General features: G+C 47.7%; 1 protein-coding gene; it reads right to left on the reverse strand.

The window, feature by feature from the left end:
- Positions 1-13067: 13067 nt before the first annotated feature.
- GSTUM_00002751001 (uncharacterized protein) lies at positions 13068-14581 on the reverse strand (the record flags this gene model as incomplete). XM_002836408.2 has 2 exons in its annotated part: positions 13291-14581; positions 13068-13234 (listed from the first exon to the last, which is right to left on the reverse strand). The coding sequence occupies exons 1-2, from the start codon at positions 14417-14419 to the stop codon at positions 13068-13070; spliced, it is 1296 nt and encodes a 431-aa protein (XP_002836454.1). The 5' UTR covers positions 14420-14581.
- Positions 14582-18966: the final 4385 nt, after the last annotated feature.

Here is an 18966-nt window from a genome sequence, read left to right on the forward strand (position 1 = left end):
ACCGGGTATCGCGTCTTCTGGGAAAACCAATTCCTAAATTTGCAACGGAATGCTGATAGCACGGTGCGGCCAAACCCTCTATTATACGATTGACCGACACAGAAGGAGCAGAAAAAGGGAGGAAGCAAAACTTGATGGAGGTGGAAAAAAGGTAGGTTAGAAGGGGTATGGTGGAACTTGTCCATGAGATGACCAAGAAAACGTGGAAAGAACCTTATAAAGCAGAAAACCCTGCACGCCAAGCCACCTCCCAGACATGAAATTTCAAAGGGCAGGAACCCCACGACTCTCAGACAATCATATACGAGTGCGGCCGATGAATATATCCGTCACATGAAATCTGGTTGCAAAAGCAGCATGTTGCAACCATCATATTATGCGAAGAAACATCATCATTATCATGAAATTGTTTAGTCTCCTTCCAGTATTCTCCTCAGGAATGAATATTTTGAATGTGTACAAATGCTGCCTCTTTCTCTTCTATAGTTTTGTTGAAGTCTTACAAGATAGTTCAACGAAAAAAATGCAATTGAGACAACTCTTGAGCTTCGATCAGCAATTCTCACCCTACATCTCTTCACCGATAAAAGTTAGATTAATATTTCAAAGTGTCTGCAAGTGCATCCTGATTCTGCTTGCAAAATCTGTCAAAAGGCAAAGATAGCTATAGCTCATATTCAGAGAAGAGTCATAAATATTCGCTAAACTTAGTGAATCGTAACCAGGAATGAGCAAGTAACCCTACCGATTTCTCTGACCTCTACACTGTCTTAGGAAACCTTGATCGCCTGGGCGGTCCTGAAGTGATACTAGAAGGTTCAGAGGCCTTGCTGGCACTTAAAAGAGAATCTCAGAATGGCCCTGAGGGTCATAGAAAATTCTTTCTGCAACTTGCAGCTGACTTATGTATCAAGGCTGCTGTAACGATCCCTTCTCGGATGGTTAGTTCTTGGCGACAGGGAACGATACTTCTCTTCTCTTACTTCTTCTTCCTTCATCTTATGATAGTGCTAGGCCTCTGCCTACATTACCAATAGTACAAGACCTTTGTCTTCTATTGGGGACGCCTATCGTAAGCTTTCTCTAACTCTTCTTCGTGAAGAACTTTCCTTGGCGTAACAATAATGTTGCAATAAAGATAAAGATCGTAAAGGTGTTTTATATTTGTTAAAGTAATAAGTAGGAAAAGTACTTAGAATTTAATCTAATTTTATTTATACTAGTACCGCCAACACTGGCATATGACCAGTCTCCTCCTCGCCCCATAAAAAACAAACAATCTAAAATACACTACCGCGGACCATTCCGCCTCACAACTGCTCCCCCCAAACATAAATCCAAAAATCACTACCTGAGTGGGCTCACGGGTGCTCGCAGCAACTAGTACTGCCTCTGATTAACACGTCTTCCCACCTCGCCACCCAGCCACCATCTCATTCCCTCACCCCTATCTGGTCCCAACACAATCTGACCCACATACTCTACAAAAGAAACATACAGTCTGTCCCAACATCCCTCCGTCCTCTTATAATGCAACCCAAGATCCAAGTAACCCTCTGCTAACACCAAGCTGCAGTATGGGCAGCGTGATTCCTTCAGTAATCCGTTCACCTTAGCCCACCTCAAAACCACCGATGTCTGGGTTACCAGGTTCAGCTTATCTCACCGCAAATTCTTGGAGCGCCAAAATTGATCGTGACAAACCCGCAGACACCGGGGACATTTCTCGAAGTGTTCTGTGAAAGTGGTACATTTCTTTGTGGCTGCAGTGGCGATGGTGGTACCACAATAGGGACAATCGCACCATTGTTAGTCGGGTAAAAAGAACCACTTCTTCGGTAGTGTCACCTCGCTAGGCAGTACGTAGCCACTGCCATCGTGTCTTTTCTCACACCGGGTACAGGTCATAGGGTCTTCTATCCATACCGTCCCCCCATTCCTTTCCACTATCAGTGTGCCGTCAAAGGGATTACCTGCTACAACCAGCTCCCCCTCTATTAGTTTGACATGGCGAGGGACCCCCAAGCCCAGCCACCGATGTTCTGTCCACCAGTACTTCCACCTCGGAACCGCTGAATCTTTATACAAGTCTTCATCAGCAGGTCGTCCCCTAACACAGTGGGGTCACTTAGTCCAGTGGTGTCGGTCTTCCTTCCCATCACAGCCATCATGGCCGACCATGCCCGTCCTACTGTAAATTCTTATTAAAACATAGGAATCCATCCGGGTCAGGCCTTGGAGGTGTCGAGGCACCTTTGGTTCTTGAGCATAGTATTCGTGCCCTTCCCTAGCATGCCAAGTCCCCCATTCCTCCTTTTGAAGCTCCCTAGCCAGGGCCGCCTCGCCAATCCTAAAGCTAACCCCTTCCCAGAGAAGAGGGCGCAGGGGGCTTCCGATCCATGCCTTGGCCTTCAAGTCGACCATCTCGTTACCATCAATGCCCATGTAACTGGGGACTCAACCGAAACTAATGTGTGAGAATGCATTCAACAGTGGCACCATTACCTCCCACAATTCAGCTGAGTCCCCATCCGAAAACATGCTGTCAACCATGATGAGGGCCGGTACGCAGTCCAAAAACACATGAACTGGGCGTTTCTTGACCATACCCTGTGCATGCCGGATGGTACACACGATGGCAAACAGCTCGCATTCCACAATGCTCCAGGATGGGGGGACCGAGCACCCGTTAACACGGGTTAAGGCTTCTCTCTCAAACACTGCCCAGGCTACACTAGCCCCTTCCGAGTACTTGGACCCATCAGTGTATATAACCACATCCGAAGATGTACACAGGTCTTTGTATAACACTTGGTGGCATGCAGCCATCACCGCCTTGCCCTTCCTAATCGAGACTAGCGGGCGACAGGTGAGCTCCTTGTCCAAAGTCTCCTGGTGCGCCACCATACCTTCCTCCTTCCACTGTAGTTGTATTTCTCCAAACTACGGATGTTGGTCACAGTACAGGTAATTGATAAACCGACTATAACACCTCCATTGTAGGTATCTCCCCTGAATAGCAACGGGCGGCGTTCTGAACTCGGCTAACAGTATATTGTTTGCCAACCTCATAGGCGTTCGAAACACTGATCGGAGGCAGTCGTTAACGTGGACCTGAATCTGCTTCACATAGGATGTGTGGTTGGGTACAAACTCAAGTCTATAGTAGACGGTTGGAAGGTAGGCTGCCTGTACCAAACGGTAAGTCTCCCACGCCCCTAATCCACCAACACTCCCAAACCTCCTTCCCAATGCCAAAATCCTTCCCCTAACACCCAACTCCCTTTTCAGCCAATACTTTACATGAGAGGAGAAATTAAGAAATACATTAAACCTATACCCGAGAACCTATAAGTCCTCTAAAGGCAATACCATTTCTTTTAACAAATCCATTCCTTCCCATGCCTTATCTCCAAACCCAATCCACTAAGTGTTGAGGGCACTAAATCCCATTCCCGTCGCTCTGGCTATGCAGTCACAATTTGCAAATATTTGTCCCGCATGGTATTGGGCTGCTTTACAAGATTCTGCTGCTACCATAATGACTCCATCATCGACGTATGAGACTACCAGCTGATATACACTGGGGGAGTATGGCATTGTGTGGCCTGAATATATCTGCCACATACCCGCCGAGAAGAAACAGGGACAGTGGTAAGCCCTGAGGCACTCCCCTACTGACATTGTAGGGCTTAGAGGTGCATCCGTTGAAGCGAAACCGTACCGACCGACAGGAAGCCCATCGACGGATCCATTGGCAAAGGTATCTGGAGCACCCCCTAGCCACCAAAAGGTCAGACAGCAAATTGATATCAATGTTATCAAACCCTCCTTTGACGTCCATTGACAGGATCAGTCTTTTGTAGCACTCATTATGCCGCAAGAACTCGAAGACCACAGCCATGGCATCATGAACACCCCTCTTCCATCGAGACCCGAATTGTGTTTCTCCCAGGTCCAGGCAGGCGGCCAGCCTCAACAGTACCACCCGCTCTACGACTTTTACCGGTGTTGGAAGGAGATGTATCATCCACCATAATTTCATGACATCATACCGGGGTTTGTCCAGCTTGGGTATAAGCACTATCTCAGCCTTGTGCCAGTCTGGAATATCGTGCTACAGCCTGTAGTCTACCAGGTGCCTCAATGTTGGCATATCTCTCCGTTTCCAAAAACGTAGGAAGAGATAGCCAATATCGTCCTCGCCCAGGCCTGTGTTCGTAGGGGATCTAGTAAGGGCAATTTCCATTTCTTGAGCACTGTCCATATCGATCTTAGAATCCTTCCAGGGAGTGGGGTCGACAGGGGACAGCTACTGCACAATCAGGTTACTAATGTCTGAATGTGTGGTAGCATAGGACCCATCTGAGCAGGCCATAGAGGGAAGAGTTCGCTTAGCTTCCAACTTCCATGCCAACCTAAATATGTCTGGATCTTGGCTTTCAGCTATTTTTTCCCTGATGTACTCGAACCTAGCCCTCAACAGGCATGCTCGGTACACACATCGGGCCAATTTGTAGTCCTCAGCCTGCTCCACCTTACGTTTGGAGTATCAACGTAGCCGGGCCATATCCAGCCTCATTTTTTCCAACTCGGGTGTCCACCACTCGTCTCACTCCTTCCCACAACTTTCCATCTTCTTCCCCTTGCAGGGCGTCCAACTGCTTCCTAACCTTTTCCCACACTGTCTTCTTTCAGGCCGGTCTCTGACACAAAATGTTGTCAGGAAGGTTGACCATCAACTTTAGGGCTTGAGCACTGTGCTCGCAGCCGGCGGCATCCAGGCATTGATGTCTAACATATGGTGCTCAGTGCAGGCAGAGGTCAATTCTGGACAGGTCCCGAAAGGTTGGTACTGTCAGGAGAACCATGTTCATATGGCGTACTGGAGCCGTGAACCACTGTTTCAGCCACCATCCTCCAGCATTGTTGTGGTCCGCATTAGGGTTCCAATCCTGGTGTCCTGTATTGAAGTCACCAAACATGATGTTTAACTCTTCGAGCTCATCCAACCAGCCAACAAATTGGTCCTTAGTGTACCCAGGTCGGAAGTAAACTCCAGCGAGTACCCCCTTCACCTTTTTTTCCCAGTAGCCCAGGCTGGCACTACTCTCCCGATGCCCTACTATTTCAAACATCCCACAAATATGGGATCTAACAAATACCTTAATACCCGACTTATTAATAAAGGAAAACAAATCCCACCCATCAACATCTATAGGTACATGCAACCCCTCCAGATCAACCGGTGGTTCAATAATAAAAAACAAATCAACAAAAGAAAATAAATCAAACGCCAGCGCTTGATTCTGACTGCTCCTCCCCGTGTTTAATGCCATTGTCGTAATAAGTATTAAAAGGGGGCCTCAACTGATCCACTCGGGCCATAAGGGCCAGAGGCATAGGGGGTACCACTATCCTGGTCCCGGGCAGTCCAAAAGGTATCTTCCTGGTGGAGTTTGGAGGTGGCAGTGGTTTTTAAAATCCCACGCACGGGCGAGGGGGAGGGGGAGGGGCGCTCCGGTTTCTTACTCTTGGCCTTGTCTGACTTCTGATAGGGGCCCTCATCTTCCTCGTCGCTGCTGATTTTGATCAGTTGTAGTGTTGAAGACCTTCCTCGACCGCGGTGTCATCTCTGGGCCCTCCCCGTTTGACTTTCCTGGTGTCCCAGTTTCTTGGCAGGTTCTGTCGGTAGAGCGATCCATCTCTTACTTTGTAGTTGAAGAAGACTGAGCTGGGGGTGACGACCTGACTCCTGGGCACTGCTCGTATCCAGTGAAATGGTCCATCCGGTCACAGAGCCAGCATTGTCTTCTAGTGTGTCCACAGGCTTGGCCCACACCTCCCAGACACCCAAGCTTGCTTCACATATGTTCTCAGGAGAAGTGCACCCCAAAACAAAACCGACAGTGGGGTGGGCGACCACATGTGGCTTCAAAGTAGCCAGTTTCTAGGTACTTACAACAAACCTTTAGGGGTCTATGTTCTTCGAATACCCGAACATTACAGACTCCTCCTCTCAACCAAATCTTTCCCTCAGCCAACCTTTTCCTAATGGCCTCGTTTTTCTCGACCACAAAGCGGATGCCACATGTCATAGTATTAGCCTGCCTCATGGTGTGAATGGATCCTATGATATCTGGCCTGGACACTGTTACTACACCAGTGTTGGATTGCTCCAGGTCAGTGCGGAGGCCATCAAAAGTTGCGCTTCCAGTCCATCTCTCAACTCTCCATATTGACCCTCGCCCTATGTCAGTAAGTGGGACACCAGAAACAAATATCTTCACCTTCTCCAAGTTCCTCTGAAACTCGAACTCTGGTAACGACAGTTCTCTAAGTAGGTCAAGCCTAGTCTTGTCGAGCCGGTTGCCTAATTCTGTGACAGAATATCCTACCAAGGTTAAAAAGATACAACCAATCTCAGGTCTGATGTGCCCAGTACGGACGTATGGGGCACTGCCCCGGATCTTTCCTTAGTTTGAGAAGGTCATGTTGATCTGATTCCAAATTGCCTTGATACTCACACCTTCAGGTAGGGCTACTTGTTTGCGGGTGGCAAATCGCATAGTGATATACCTTCTGTGGGCATCCGGGGTTGTTGATGACTGTGGCAGTGCCGGTACCGAGTTGAGTAAGTCGGGAGGTCCCTGTGGGACCTGTGGGTACTCCTGTCACGTTGTGGTTGCGGTCACCTTGATGCTGGCCATAGCCGCAGGTCCCAATTGAGCTGGCAGGATAGCAGGTGCCTCAGCAACGGGGGCTGGTTCCTGTCTGTCAGTACTCTTCCCCTGAGTCTTGGCCGGGGTCGCCGTTTCCTTTCCGCTACCATATCCACTGGCAGCCTTTCTTCTCCTTCTAGCAGCCCCGCTCAGGCGCCTACCTCTTTTTCTACCCTCTCTTTTTTCTGCTTTCTTTTCCTCCTCTTCTTCCTAGTGTATGGACTTGCCCTCTCCTCCCTGAGCGACACATAGAGTCACCCCCCCTTCACTGGAGGAGCTCCCACTACTAGACTGGTGGGAGGAGGCTGCTGATGTGAGGTGGGTGGAAGGTGCTTGTTTCTTCTGAGCGGTGGGAGGCTTGGGCACGTATGCCATTCTTTTCACTACCTCTGTGAAAGAGGCTTTAGTAGTAGGAGCTGCTGCAGCATACTCCTTTCCGTTAACAGGGGCATGGGGTGGTGCAGTTCCAAACGACTCAAACTGGGTATTGCTAGACCCTACTGAAGGAGATCGGTGACGGGAGGACAACTTGCCTTGCAGCGCTTCTATCTCCTCCCCTTGTTTGCCAACAATATCGGTCAGTGCTTTTACCACCCGCTCTAGTAGGTGCATTCTGCTCCAGTAATTTACTCTACACTCTGGTCCTTCATTACCAAACGCGAAGCCATTGTTCATCCAGGTCCAGACATCTTATACCGTGTCATCCTCAATCGAACCGGACTCCGAGGAGAGAAGTGGCTGAGTGTTGCTGGAGTGGATGTCCTCCAGCCCGTCCAACATGGATCCAATTATGCTTCCCGAGCGGGGCCCAGGAGATAGAGTCCTACCTGCCTCCAACATTTCGCAAACTCCTGCCATGATTGAGTCTGCCAGAGCCACAGCGGTGTCAGTTTCCTCAGGCTGGGTGTCTGGAAGGTGAACCTCTAACGGTATCTGGGCATCATGTAAAACCTCCAGGGAGCTCGACTGGTATCCTTCCTGCAATCCCCATTCTCTACCGAAAACCGGTGGTGATGACGCTATTACTGGAGAGGGGGCGTGGATGCTGTCGCCCAGTCCAGTCACTTCAGAGTTGCGTCCTTTTTCCAAATCCAATGGGAGTGTCCCAGGCCAACACCTCAGAGGTAGGCAGGACGACTTCAGTTACCAGTGGAGATGGAGAATGTGTCATAGCCTCGATGGTCGAAGGGAGACTCACAGGTGGGGGAATAGCCAGGCGTTTGTGGTATACATCGAGGGGCAGACTCAGCAGTGCAGGGACAATCTGTTTTTTCTGGCCTTCATCGACATTGATGGCCCTTAAAAATTGTGGCCCTAGAATTGTAGCAGCAGCTCTTTTAGCAGGTGACGCTGACCACATACGGTGTCGCATTCCAGCGGCAGGGGGGTTGTAGTCCTCATCTTCTGGGGCATCTAATCTGAACTTCGGGGTCTCGTAAAGAGCCCTTTCTCCAGACGACATCCTAACCAGAAAGGAAGGGGTTGATGAGCCAGTCTTGCGTGCAAGGGCCTGGTGGAGGAAACTAGTCATCTTGCTTTGGACAGCCCTAGCGAGGGGAGGGGTAGCAGACCATAAACTTGCCTCTACCGTAGTCGCGCTCTTGTTCGGTAGTACACAGGATTCAGGTACTACGGCTTGAGAGTCTTTGGGTGGGGAGGGTGCGGGGGCTGGAGAGTATTTCAAGCCATGATCGGAGTTGAACCGAACAAAGAGTCCTGTGGTGGTGTCCTTGTTCAAGCCACACGTAGCTGAACAGCCCTTCCCAACTAGAAAAGCCTTCACCAAAACCTCCACTTCTTTTATCATTTGCTGAGCTAAATCATCGAACTGCAGGTTCATCGCATTCTGACACCCGTGATAGTGGTGAAACTGCAGGAAGTTAAAGTTCCCTTTGGGTGCGACATATGACCATGTAGTTGTGGGGATAAGGCCATGGTCAGCCTCAGTAGTGGGCGCAAGAGACAAGGCCACACGGGCTGTCTCAAGTGAGGAGAGGAGGTTGGAGTCGAACCGAACGGGGGACGACATCCTTGAAGCGGGGGAAGAATCCATGGAAGAGGAGGCTGTCGAAGATGCCATCGTCGCCCAAACTTTACTTAGTGATTACCGGGACCAGGCCACGGATATCTTACACTGAAGTATCTTCTAAGCGAGAACAACTACTTCTAACCGACTGCCCGAAACGAAAAAACATAAACAAGTAATAGCAGATGAAGTATTTATCGCAAGCTAAATAAGGTAAAGTATTGGTTATGCTCACTTCCGATACGGAGTGCAAGAAGTAGGAAAAGTACTTAGAACAAAGCGTGAAGAACCTATCTTTCTCAGCCCCATCGGCCTCCTTATATAGTATTCTTCCCGCTCATAGTCATATGACCCAAACTGGTCACATGTGCAAAACCAAATCATAACAAACTAGTCATGTGACCAAAGTGGTCACATGCTCAAAACCCATGACCTCGTAGCAAGGTCATGTACAAAAACTCATAAACCAATCATAACGCAATAAACAAGTCATATGACTTAACTGAGTCATATGCGTGAAACCCATGACCTCATAATGAGGTCATGTGTGAAACATAAATCATATGCACAAGGCTTACCCACAAGACACACTCACAAGACATACTTGCCAGGCGCACGTCCCATGACTCATATTTGAGCCATGTGCAAAAGCATCACAAATCCTACACATAACAAATCATATGACTCAAATGAGTCATATATGTGAAACAATAACATACCTGTGACTGATAATCATATATCACGTGAAAACCTTTTTCATGCCAAGCCACATTCATGAAAGCTGCTCACTCAACGATCGAATGTGTGTTATGCATAATCACCACAATATCCATCAGTTCCCACCTACCCAGTAAAAGCCAGTTTTGAACTTGTTTTATAAGGAAGCAAGAATGGACTTTGCATTTTGGGTAATACAGATAGACTCAAGGTAGACTTCTCTTTTTTTTTTACTGCAATTCAAGAGTTGTGAAAACATATATCATGTAAGGAGAATGAATGTTTGATATACTAAAAGCTCACATTATAGAGTAACATTTTACTTAGTATTGCTTTATACCTAATGCTAATTATTGCAGGTATTGTTGTATATTCAGATGAGACCTGAGTTGAAATAGGTCACCCACGGCATTCTTCCAATATCTCCCGACCCTGTGGGTCAAATCCACTTGACTACAATATACATCACTTTGAGACTTCTGATATCCATATCATGTTTTGGGCATGTATAGTGTATGAATACCACAGTCTGTGTTTTGTCTGAGAGAGGGAGACTGAGTAAGAGAAGAATCATTTTAACAAAATGATTGAAAGAGAAAATGAAGTAAAGAAAAGTTAGCAGACTCAAAGAAGGATATGAGTACTCATTGAGAAAACTGAGGAATTCACCATTTTGCAAGAATTGAACGCCAAGGTTCAATATTTAAATCAAACTAATCTGCATTCTTCAGGCTACTTGCACTGAAAAAGAAATCCCGAATGAGAATTTAAAGAACAGATTAAGGACTAAGGAGACAGATCTAAGAATGGAATTGACTGGGTACTTTATCGAGAATGTAACTTGTATGGATACTCGGTTATTGGTTTTATTTTATGTTTTGCTTTAAGTATTGCTTTGATATTTGGTTTGTTTTAAGTATTGTTTGATACTTAGTTTTGTTTTCTATTTTGTTTTAAGTATCGCTTTGATACTTAATTAGTTTTACTAAAGTGTATTGATTGATACCTTTGTTTGGTTTTGTTCATGCTAGATATGAACATATTTGTGTATTTAAAGACCGCCTGTTTCTACGATAGAAAAGGCAGACTTTGACAGACGGTATTTCAATATACTTGGTTGAACAGTTACTTCTTTGTTCCCCAGTACACCCTCGAAGTCTCCTTTAGTTCTTAGCTCTTGCCTTCTCTCTGGAAGAGCAGGCCACCTGCCAACTATCGTATCTATTACCGATAATGTGATTAGCACCTTGTGAACACGTTATATTTTAAGTATCGTTTAATACTTGGCTTTGTTTTATATTTTGTTTTAAGTATCACTTTAATACTTAATTAGTTTTACTAAAGTGTATCAATTGATACCTTTGATTAGTTTCGTTCATGCTAGATATGAACAGATTTGTGTGTTTAAAGACTGCCTGATTCCACGATGGAAAAGGCAGACTTCGACAGACAGTATATCAATCTACTAGGTTGAACGGTTACTTCTTTGTTCCTCAGTACACCATCGAAATCTCCTTTAGTTCTCAGCTCTCGCCTCCTCTCTGGTAGAGCAGGCCACCTGCCAACTATCGTACCTTTACCGATAATGTGACTAGCACCTTGCGAACATGTTACAACTGCACTCGGTGGACTGGCCAGTGTAATCACCTGACCTGAATAAGATCAAAACATTATGGAACTATTCGAAGTACTCACTTGAGGAGTATGAATTTTCTGGGCATAGTCAAAGTACGAAAGAGCAGGTAAAGAGAGCTTTGGTACTCAAATAGGAGAAGATACCTCTTGACTTAATACATTGGCATTGTTTGGATCTTCCAAATAAGCTTGAACTTGTTATTAAAAAATAAGTGTGATAATAATTTTCATGGATAATTTCCTGCTTTTTCTCTTCTTTGTTTCCTTTTTTCCCTTGAGGTTCTTCTGTTCTGCATTTTCCGGTTTATTTTACTGTATTGATATCATTATGCTGAACATTTGGGTATCACGCATGGTATGGGGAATATGTGTCCGCAGTTGCAATGTGCTGCTTTTGCTTTACCAGATTTCACGTGACGGATATATTCATCGGCCGCACTCGTAGATATCATACCGGTATCATACCTACCCTGCAAGTGCTGTGCCAACCATGCTTCCAATCCACACCGGTATGTATGCGCGTTCTCGGGGTTCTGAGAACGGAAAGTGATGAGGCTTTGTTCTCCTCTTAGATGCCGTATCTCATAATCCGGCGAGAACTATCAGACACCAGCAACTGTGTGCCGCTCCCTTGAAGGCTTACGGTACGAGTAGTCCTGGTTATACGTGTATCATAAAGATTTAGCACATGCCGTTTTATCGCGATTTTTCGAGAAACAAAACCGGGCGGGGTAAGGAACTTTGAACCTAGAATACACGTACGAGTACAATACCAGTGCCTACCGGTTCTCGCAGGCCCATGCAGTGGGTGTAATCAACGGGCAAGGCACCGGCACCATCCAGAAAAGCAGACAAAACAGATACAGTAAGTTGACAGGACAGGAGGTGAGAAAGCAAGATGATCAGCTTTTTCTTTTCGTTTCTTTTCTTCTTTCACCATTCCACTGGTTAGAATTGTTTCCCACCTTCAATACTTTCCACTCGTTTTGAATTCCACCCCCAAAGAAGGTACCGGTTCCGGAGCCCTATCATCAGATACCACTCCAAGACTTTTCAAAGAATCAACAAATGCACTCGGATCTGGTTTGGTTTTTCGGATTTTTCAGCTCGCGTTTCTGCTTGGGAGTTGGGGTACGGTGCTATCCTTGGTGGCACCTTGGGTTTTACAGCTGGTATCATATCGTATTCTATCATTCTCGGGCACAAGTACTCGTACTGGTACAGTACCGGTATCATACAGGGAGGGCCCGGGATCGGCTGGTATTCGAGGGGAGTGGATCCTTCCCAAAACTGTGGCTTCGCCCGGCGGTGTGGGGCAATCAGGCCTCGAGTTACATCTGAAACCGGCAACGGCAGGGATGACAAATGTGAGCTAATCTAACAGCAACCTGGCATCCAATAAGCGTACCAGCACTGCACCCTAACCCAGCATATTTCGTTTTCCGCAGGGAACAAGAAGGGAACAAAGAGATAATATTATGAACGCCAATCCCATGCGCAATGCTACAATACATATATATGAAAAAAGAAAATAAACCATGAGTGGTAACAAACAAAGACCGTTTTTCCGATGTTCCCCCTGGTGCTTCCCGCCCGTCCCGTCTCAATGATGGTATGAAGGTATGTAAGTGTAGATAATAGAGGGTAGGATTGGGTTGTTCCCACCCTGGTAGATTACTGTGTTGTGTTTGTGGTGGGAAAGGAGGAAGAGAAGGAGGAAGGGGAATACGATAGTAAACGGACAAGAAAAAAAAAGGAGGTGAGTGAAAAAAAGGGGGAACAAAACAATGCTCATGAGGAAAGGTAATGACCCCTTTCTAGTAATCGTATCGTCCACCCAAGTAGTAGGTAGTTAACAGGACAAAGTTTTTCGCGGTAATATATATAAAAATAGGGGGGGGAAAGCTGAAAAAAAAAAAAAAAAAAAAAATAGACACGGAATTATGCCGAGGAAATAATGATTTCATCTAGTTTGGGACAGGGTTTCCATCCTTGAGCCAGGTCGCGATGTACTTCTCAATGATCTTGATCCACTCCAAAAGCTTCATCCTCATCATTTCCTTTTCGGCGTCGGTTGGACTACCGCTGCCGGTGTTGGGTGGGTTCGATACGTTAGGGTATTCGGTTCCGGGGCCTGGGGAGTTGGAGTTAGCGGGGTCAAATCAATTGGAACATTAAGGACAGACTTACTAGTGCTGTTTCCACTGTTTCCACTACCGGTTCCTGTATTGGAATTGGTTTTCGGAGGGGTCGTGCCTCGGAGGTTGGTGATGGCGCGACCAGGTTTGTCATGTTTGTAGGCATCGACACAGGCCTTCTCGAGACCCTGGCAGCGCCCAACGATATAGAGAGTCTTTCCATCCTCACCGCCGAATTCCAGATTGCTAGGGGCGAAGACGGTGGTGAGGGGGATGTAAGTGCCGTCGCCAGGGGCCTTGGTGTTCCATCTGAGGACGCCGGGGATGGCGTTCAGAGTAATGAAGAGGTTTCCCTCAACATCCATGCGCATTCCATCGGGGTCCATGCCCCTCTCCCTCGCCTTGACGCCGGCATTGGAAAGGACCTGGTAGAGGTCCACCTCGGTGGTGGGATTTTTGGGTTCGCCGGTGGCGGGATCGATTACAAACTTGTAGACCTTGGTGCTTGTGACGACGTCGTTAATGTTCTGGGCGGAGGTGACGTAAAGGTACTTGTCGTCGGGGGAGAGGTCGATGCCATTGCAACGATGAATTCCCGCACCTCTCATGACCTCCTTGGGCACCTGCTTGTAGGCGCCAGTCTTGATGTTGTAGTACCAAACATCGCCGTGTTCGCCCGCTACCGTGGTGGCGGTGTAGTTCATTCCGGACATGTAGAGGTATGTCTCGGCGCCGTTAATGGTAAAGTCATTGGGCTGGAGGAGCTTATCGTTGATCAGGAATGGGGTATAGGCTCTCCTGGCAAACCTCCCGTTCCATCGTCGCTTCAGATCACTGCTGTTGTAGTCCTGCTGCCAGATGGAGTGGCCAACGGCATCACCAATGAGAACGTCCTGGGTGCGAGTGAAACGGGAACTGGCAAAGTGGCTCGTCTTATCTCCCGGACCGGTAAGTTTGGGATTCTTTGGGTCGCTAGTGCCGGATTTGAGGGAGAGAAAGTGTGTCTTGTTTACGGCAAAGAGCTCTCCCTTGCGGTTGACAGAGGCACCCTCGATGGTAGGTCCCATGAAGTTGATGATTGGGAATTTGTCGGCGACAGAAGTAGCGGACACGGTGGAATTATGGACAGCGCCATGTACGGTGGCGGCCGCCAGGAGGGCGAAGGAAATGGCGCTCTTCATGATGGACTTTTTATTTATTTCTCTTGGAATGTGTCTGTTAGTTGTTGGTGTTAGAGCGAGTGTGGGGTGTGGTGCAGATCAAAACGAAGGAAGGGAAGGGAAGGGAAGGGAAGGGAAGGGATAAGTGGGTAATAAATGGACTTGAAAAGGAAAGATAATAATAATATGTAAGAGGAGTGAGCAGAATAGAAGGTGAGGGCACCAGGGAGAGTTGACGGCAGTTATATAAAAGTAGGGTGGGGAACTTGAATCAATAGAAAAATGCAGGGGGGGCCGGAGAAGGTTGGGTGTCAGCCGCAGCACGTAGTCAGGATGAGTGTGACAGCCTACAAAGGTAGCTATGATACCACCACCACCACCTTAGTACGGTGAGATCCTAACTCGGTAGGAAGCCACCGAGGAACGAAATGAATGTTGAGTATGATAAATATATTGGTATCAGCCCTTCTTGATATTAGCGGTTGTGATACTCACCCACACGGTGAATAAGGGGACAAGACTGGTGACCATGTTTGGAACATGAAGCGAACATCTCCAAAGACTTCCTTTCAGTTGTGTCAGGATTGATTCTCGCGTGGGTGCGGGGTCCAGTAAGCGGCTCGAGTTGAGCCAGCCATAGATTCCCTCTCGACCCCTTCGTCCACCTCATGAACGAACATTTGGACCTCCTCCTCTGCACCCACACCTTGATGCAGCTGGCCAGCAAAGAAGGTTATTGAGTGCCAAGCAGGGGAGGGGCAGTATTCGAGTCAAGGTGCTGCAGGGAGTTCCAGAACACCAACCAATCATTGCGCCCTCTGGCCGTTGTTGAGCCAGCCACGTCGATCTAATCTCGTCCTTGGCTAAGCGCCGTACCTGAACGGGATCCCAAAATCCAGGCACAGGCGTGCGAGGCACCGCCTTTGCCTGCTTATGTTCGAGTAGGAGTACAGTACTGTACAGAACTCGAGTACCGTACAGTATGTTCTCCTTGCAACTAATTTCCTTGTGCCCACCTGGTACCGGTGGTTCTTGTACTCGTACGCAAGTACCGTATCGCTAACGGCACTGTAGAATACCCAGGAGGGAAAAAAAATTAATTTAACAACTGCCTTCTTCGCCGTGCTCCCCCTAAGATTAGCTCTTACCTCTCACCACCGTAGAGGTGTCGTACTTGTACTGGTATCATACTCGAGCAATCACGAGTGGAGAAGGGTGGAGGGAGAAACAGTCTTCTCCCCCTTTCTGGTTCAGCCCTACTGGAATGGTGAGACAGCCTTTACTCGAGTATGGTACCCTATTTGCACAATCGGGCGGATAAAACATCTTGGCGTGGAAGCTGATTAACTATCCCAATGGCCCAAGCCTCAACCACCGATTCTAAGAATAGCCTCGACATTGTGGCTCAAACCGCCGAACGGTACAGGAACGTTGCGAGGCGAGCAGCTTTTTGGGCGTCGGGGTGGCGCTGGCAGGCACTATTCTTGGTGGGACAGGGCGGCCGGCTCCAGTGCTACGATATCGATATCGGGAAGGCAGAAGTGCAATTTACTCCATCCATCTGTCCGACCTCGCACCGATGTCTCAGGAAAGACTGGGCATCCCATCAACCTTTTAATCGTTTCTATTATACATTTTACTCGTATCGTATTAAGCTACTCGTGGCGCCTTGGTGCGGTATGATCATCAGTTTTTTGGGATGCAAGCCCCCCTCCACAGCGAGCTACTGTACTGTACTGTACCAGTGCTCTTACCCTCCCCGAAGAAGTCGGTGAGTGCAACCGACCACGGGACCAAACGGGGTCACAGAGCATTTTATTTTTCATTCGAAACAAATCTCCGAGGTGCTGAAGACCCACTTTTTCAAGAGAACATAGGGAACGGGGGGGGGGGGGTGCCTAGCCACCCATCAATAGGCACATTACCAATATTTTGGAATTCGCTTAGCCGTTCCCCCAGCGTCTTGTATCGTGTGCAAGTGCAGACTATCGTACTGTACTAGTACTCCATCCCCCGGTTTGTGATTGATTAGCTGCCATAGGCATATTCTTCTCCGGGTTGCGAGTGCACTTAGAATGTGAGCATACTGTCGATCCTTGGCCCTTTCGTCAAAATTACTATGCTAGGCTACGTTTTGGCGAAGGGAAGAAAGTCCGTTGAATTCTCCCCCAGTGGCTGGAGAGAATCGCATCCTCTGAGTGGTCGGGAGACCGCTGGGCTCGACAGACTTACCCTTGATACCCTGAACGGGAGTACTTTGAGTACCGCAGTATCGTAAAGCACTGGTACTTGTCCTAGGTAGTACCGTAGGTATCCGGAAATGGGGGTTAGCAAGATATGTGTGTCAAAGGATGCGCGGATACTACCGGTACGAGTACTCGAGCACAGTAGAACCGCCGATACAGATTCACAAAAATCCCTGCTTGCGAGTACCGGTACTTGTTGCTTGGGATGGTACTGTACTGGCGCCTGGTACTACAGTACGCCAGCACTGCACTCGAGCATGGCAAAAGTATCAGGACATCTTTGCCTAGCAAGCGCCAAGATTTCCGGATACTTTTAGAATGGTCAAGTACCGGTCTCTTGGCGTGTAATCTCTTCCCTGTGGCAAGTGGCTGTGCAAGGTGCATGCTTGCAAATCAACAAACAGCAAGCCAAGCTGCAGGGAAGGGGATTAGACTGGAGGATGAGCGGGCAAACACCCTCGCAGCAAATTTTTCAATTGGATGTTTTGTCCATTGGTAGTGGAGAAGGGCCTAACGGTTTAAAAGTGCTTTGATTTCTCCGTCATAATCCATTTTGGGTGCTTTTGCGCGCTCACCCTCCAAAATTTTGTACTGTACTCTACTGTACCAGTATCGGTACCCCACCAGCACGTACTCGAGTACCTGTAGTCTACCAGTATCCACCAAGCCGCTGAAACACCCAGCCCTGTTTGAACTGTTGAATACTAGCCTTTTTGAGAAATCGTGATAGGGAAAGGTTTTGTTGTTCCAAAGGGGTGAAATTTAGTGCTCAGAATAGCGCAAAGTCTGAACTGCTCAGTACCGGTATGGCCATGATGAGAACGACAGGCTCCGCGTAGATTCACTCCCGCTTATTTCAAATAGTCTGGCGTTCAACTTCAACTCAGCCGCATTAGTACGAGTACTGTACAGCACCATACCGTTATGTGGGTCCTTTCCCCACCCTCGCTTGCTCGATTAGTTGTTGGACAAAAAAAGGTAAATCTCATAAACCCGATAGTCAAAATATTGTATGGGGCATCGATTCCTCAGAACCGGGCTCGGGCTGCGAACGCTGCAGCTACCCTACTCGAATCCAACGTGGATCCTCTCGTTCAACAAAGACTTGTTATCTCCATGCCTAAGCTTGGGTATACCGGGCTATGATAGGTGCTCGTACGCCAGCCCGCATGCCTTCAGAGCACAGTAAGCCGGCGGGGCGTTATAAATGGAGTACCGTACCGGTATGTTGATGACCGACAAACTGGGGTCTACCTGAAGGTTAGTGGGACGCATTACTTTGTTGGTCTCGCTTGTCCCTCTTTCTCCGAAGGGTGGGACGGTATTACTGCTCAGTTGAAGCGGAATACTGGAGAGGATAGATAGCTGTTCCCCAATTTCGTACTGCGCAGCGAGATTGTGTTCTCACATGATGTGCAGCTGAGTGTGCTTTATTCTTACTTGCTTGCTTGCTTGCTTAGTGGGGTAGGATTTGTGAGAATTTAAAAGAAACCTTTTTTCTTTCTTTCTTTTTTCGAGTGATCTGGATATCATCGTTGGTAACGGTATCGCGCTGCGTTTTGCATCAGGGGGTGCTGTATGGCATATCTCTTTGACTATCATACTCGTAATTTCGTGACGTTTGTGGAATACCTCCGTAGACAAGTTATCGCATAAAGTTACCACTAAAATCCCGATGGGTCAGGCCAATTCTTGGCCATATGCAATACTGGAGTAGTAGTAGCAGTAGTTCATCTTAAAAACGTCACGACACTGCGAGTATATGAGGTTTTACATTTAATACGGTAATCTGTCTTTCGTGGTAGCGAGTCGGTATGAAATTGAGACGTGCAGGCACTCGCAATTTGGTGGGTGGGTTTGGTGCTTATCATAACACAGAACCGGAGGGGGGGGGGGGGGGACAATTTAAAAGGCTGAGAAGAAACCTTTCTAGTCCGTGCCGAACATGAATTCTGATTTTTCCACCATCATACCAAATATGAAAGCTGGTCGTGTCGGGCGTCCACATTGTTCCGGGGACAGGTGTTATGAGTAAATGGCATTGGCTGAGGGTATGTACGATACTAATTATCTTTTTGACCCTTTGGAGGGTTCAATTCTCGCCTTTGGCTACCCGTACTCGGATTTGCTCGCACCGCAGTGCGCAATTGTTGCGCGGAAAATCTGTGGCTGGTCGACAGGGCGAGATGCCTGGGGTGTAACATACTTGATTACCCGTTGTATCACTTTAGTTAGCAATAAATCTCCCAATTTTTTGGATTTCTGTCATCTATGGTATAGTATAGCGATCAAGCGCACCGAGTTCGCGGGCCTCAGGGCGGG

This window comes from Tuber melanosporum (genome assembly GCF_000151645.1).
Source record: "Tuber melanosporum whole genome shotgun sequence assembly, scaffold_143, strain Mel28".
Lineage (NCBI taxonomy): Eukaryota > Fungi > Ascomycota > Pezizomycetes > Pezizales > Tuberaceae > Tuber > Tuber melanosporum.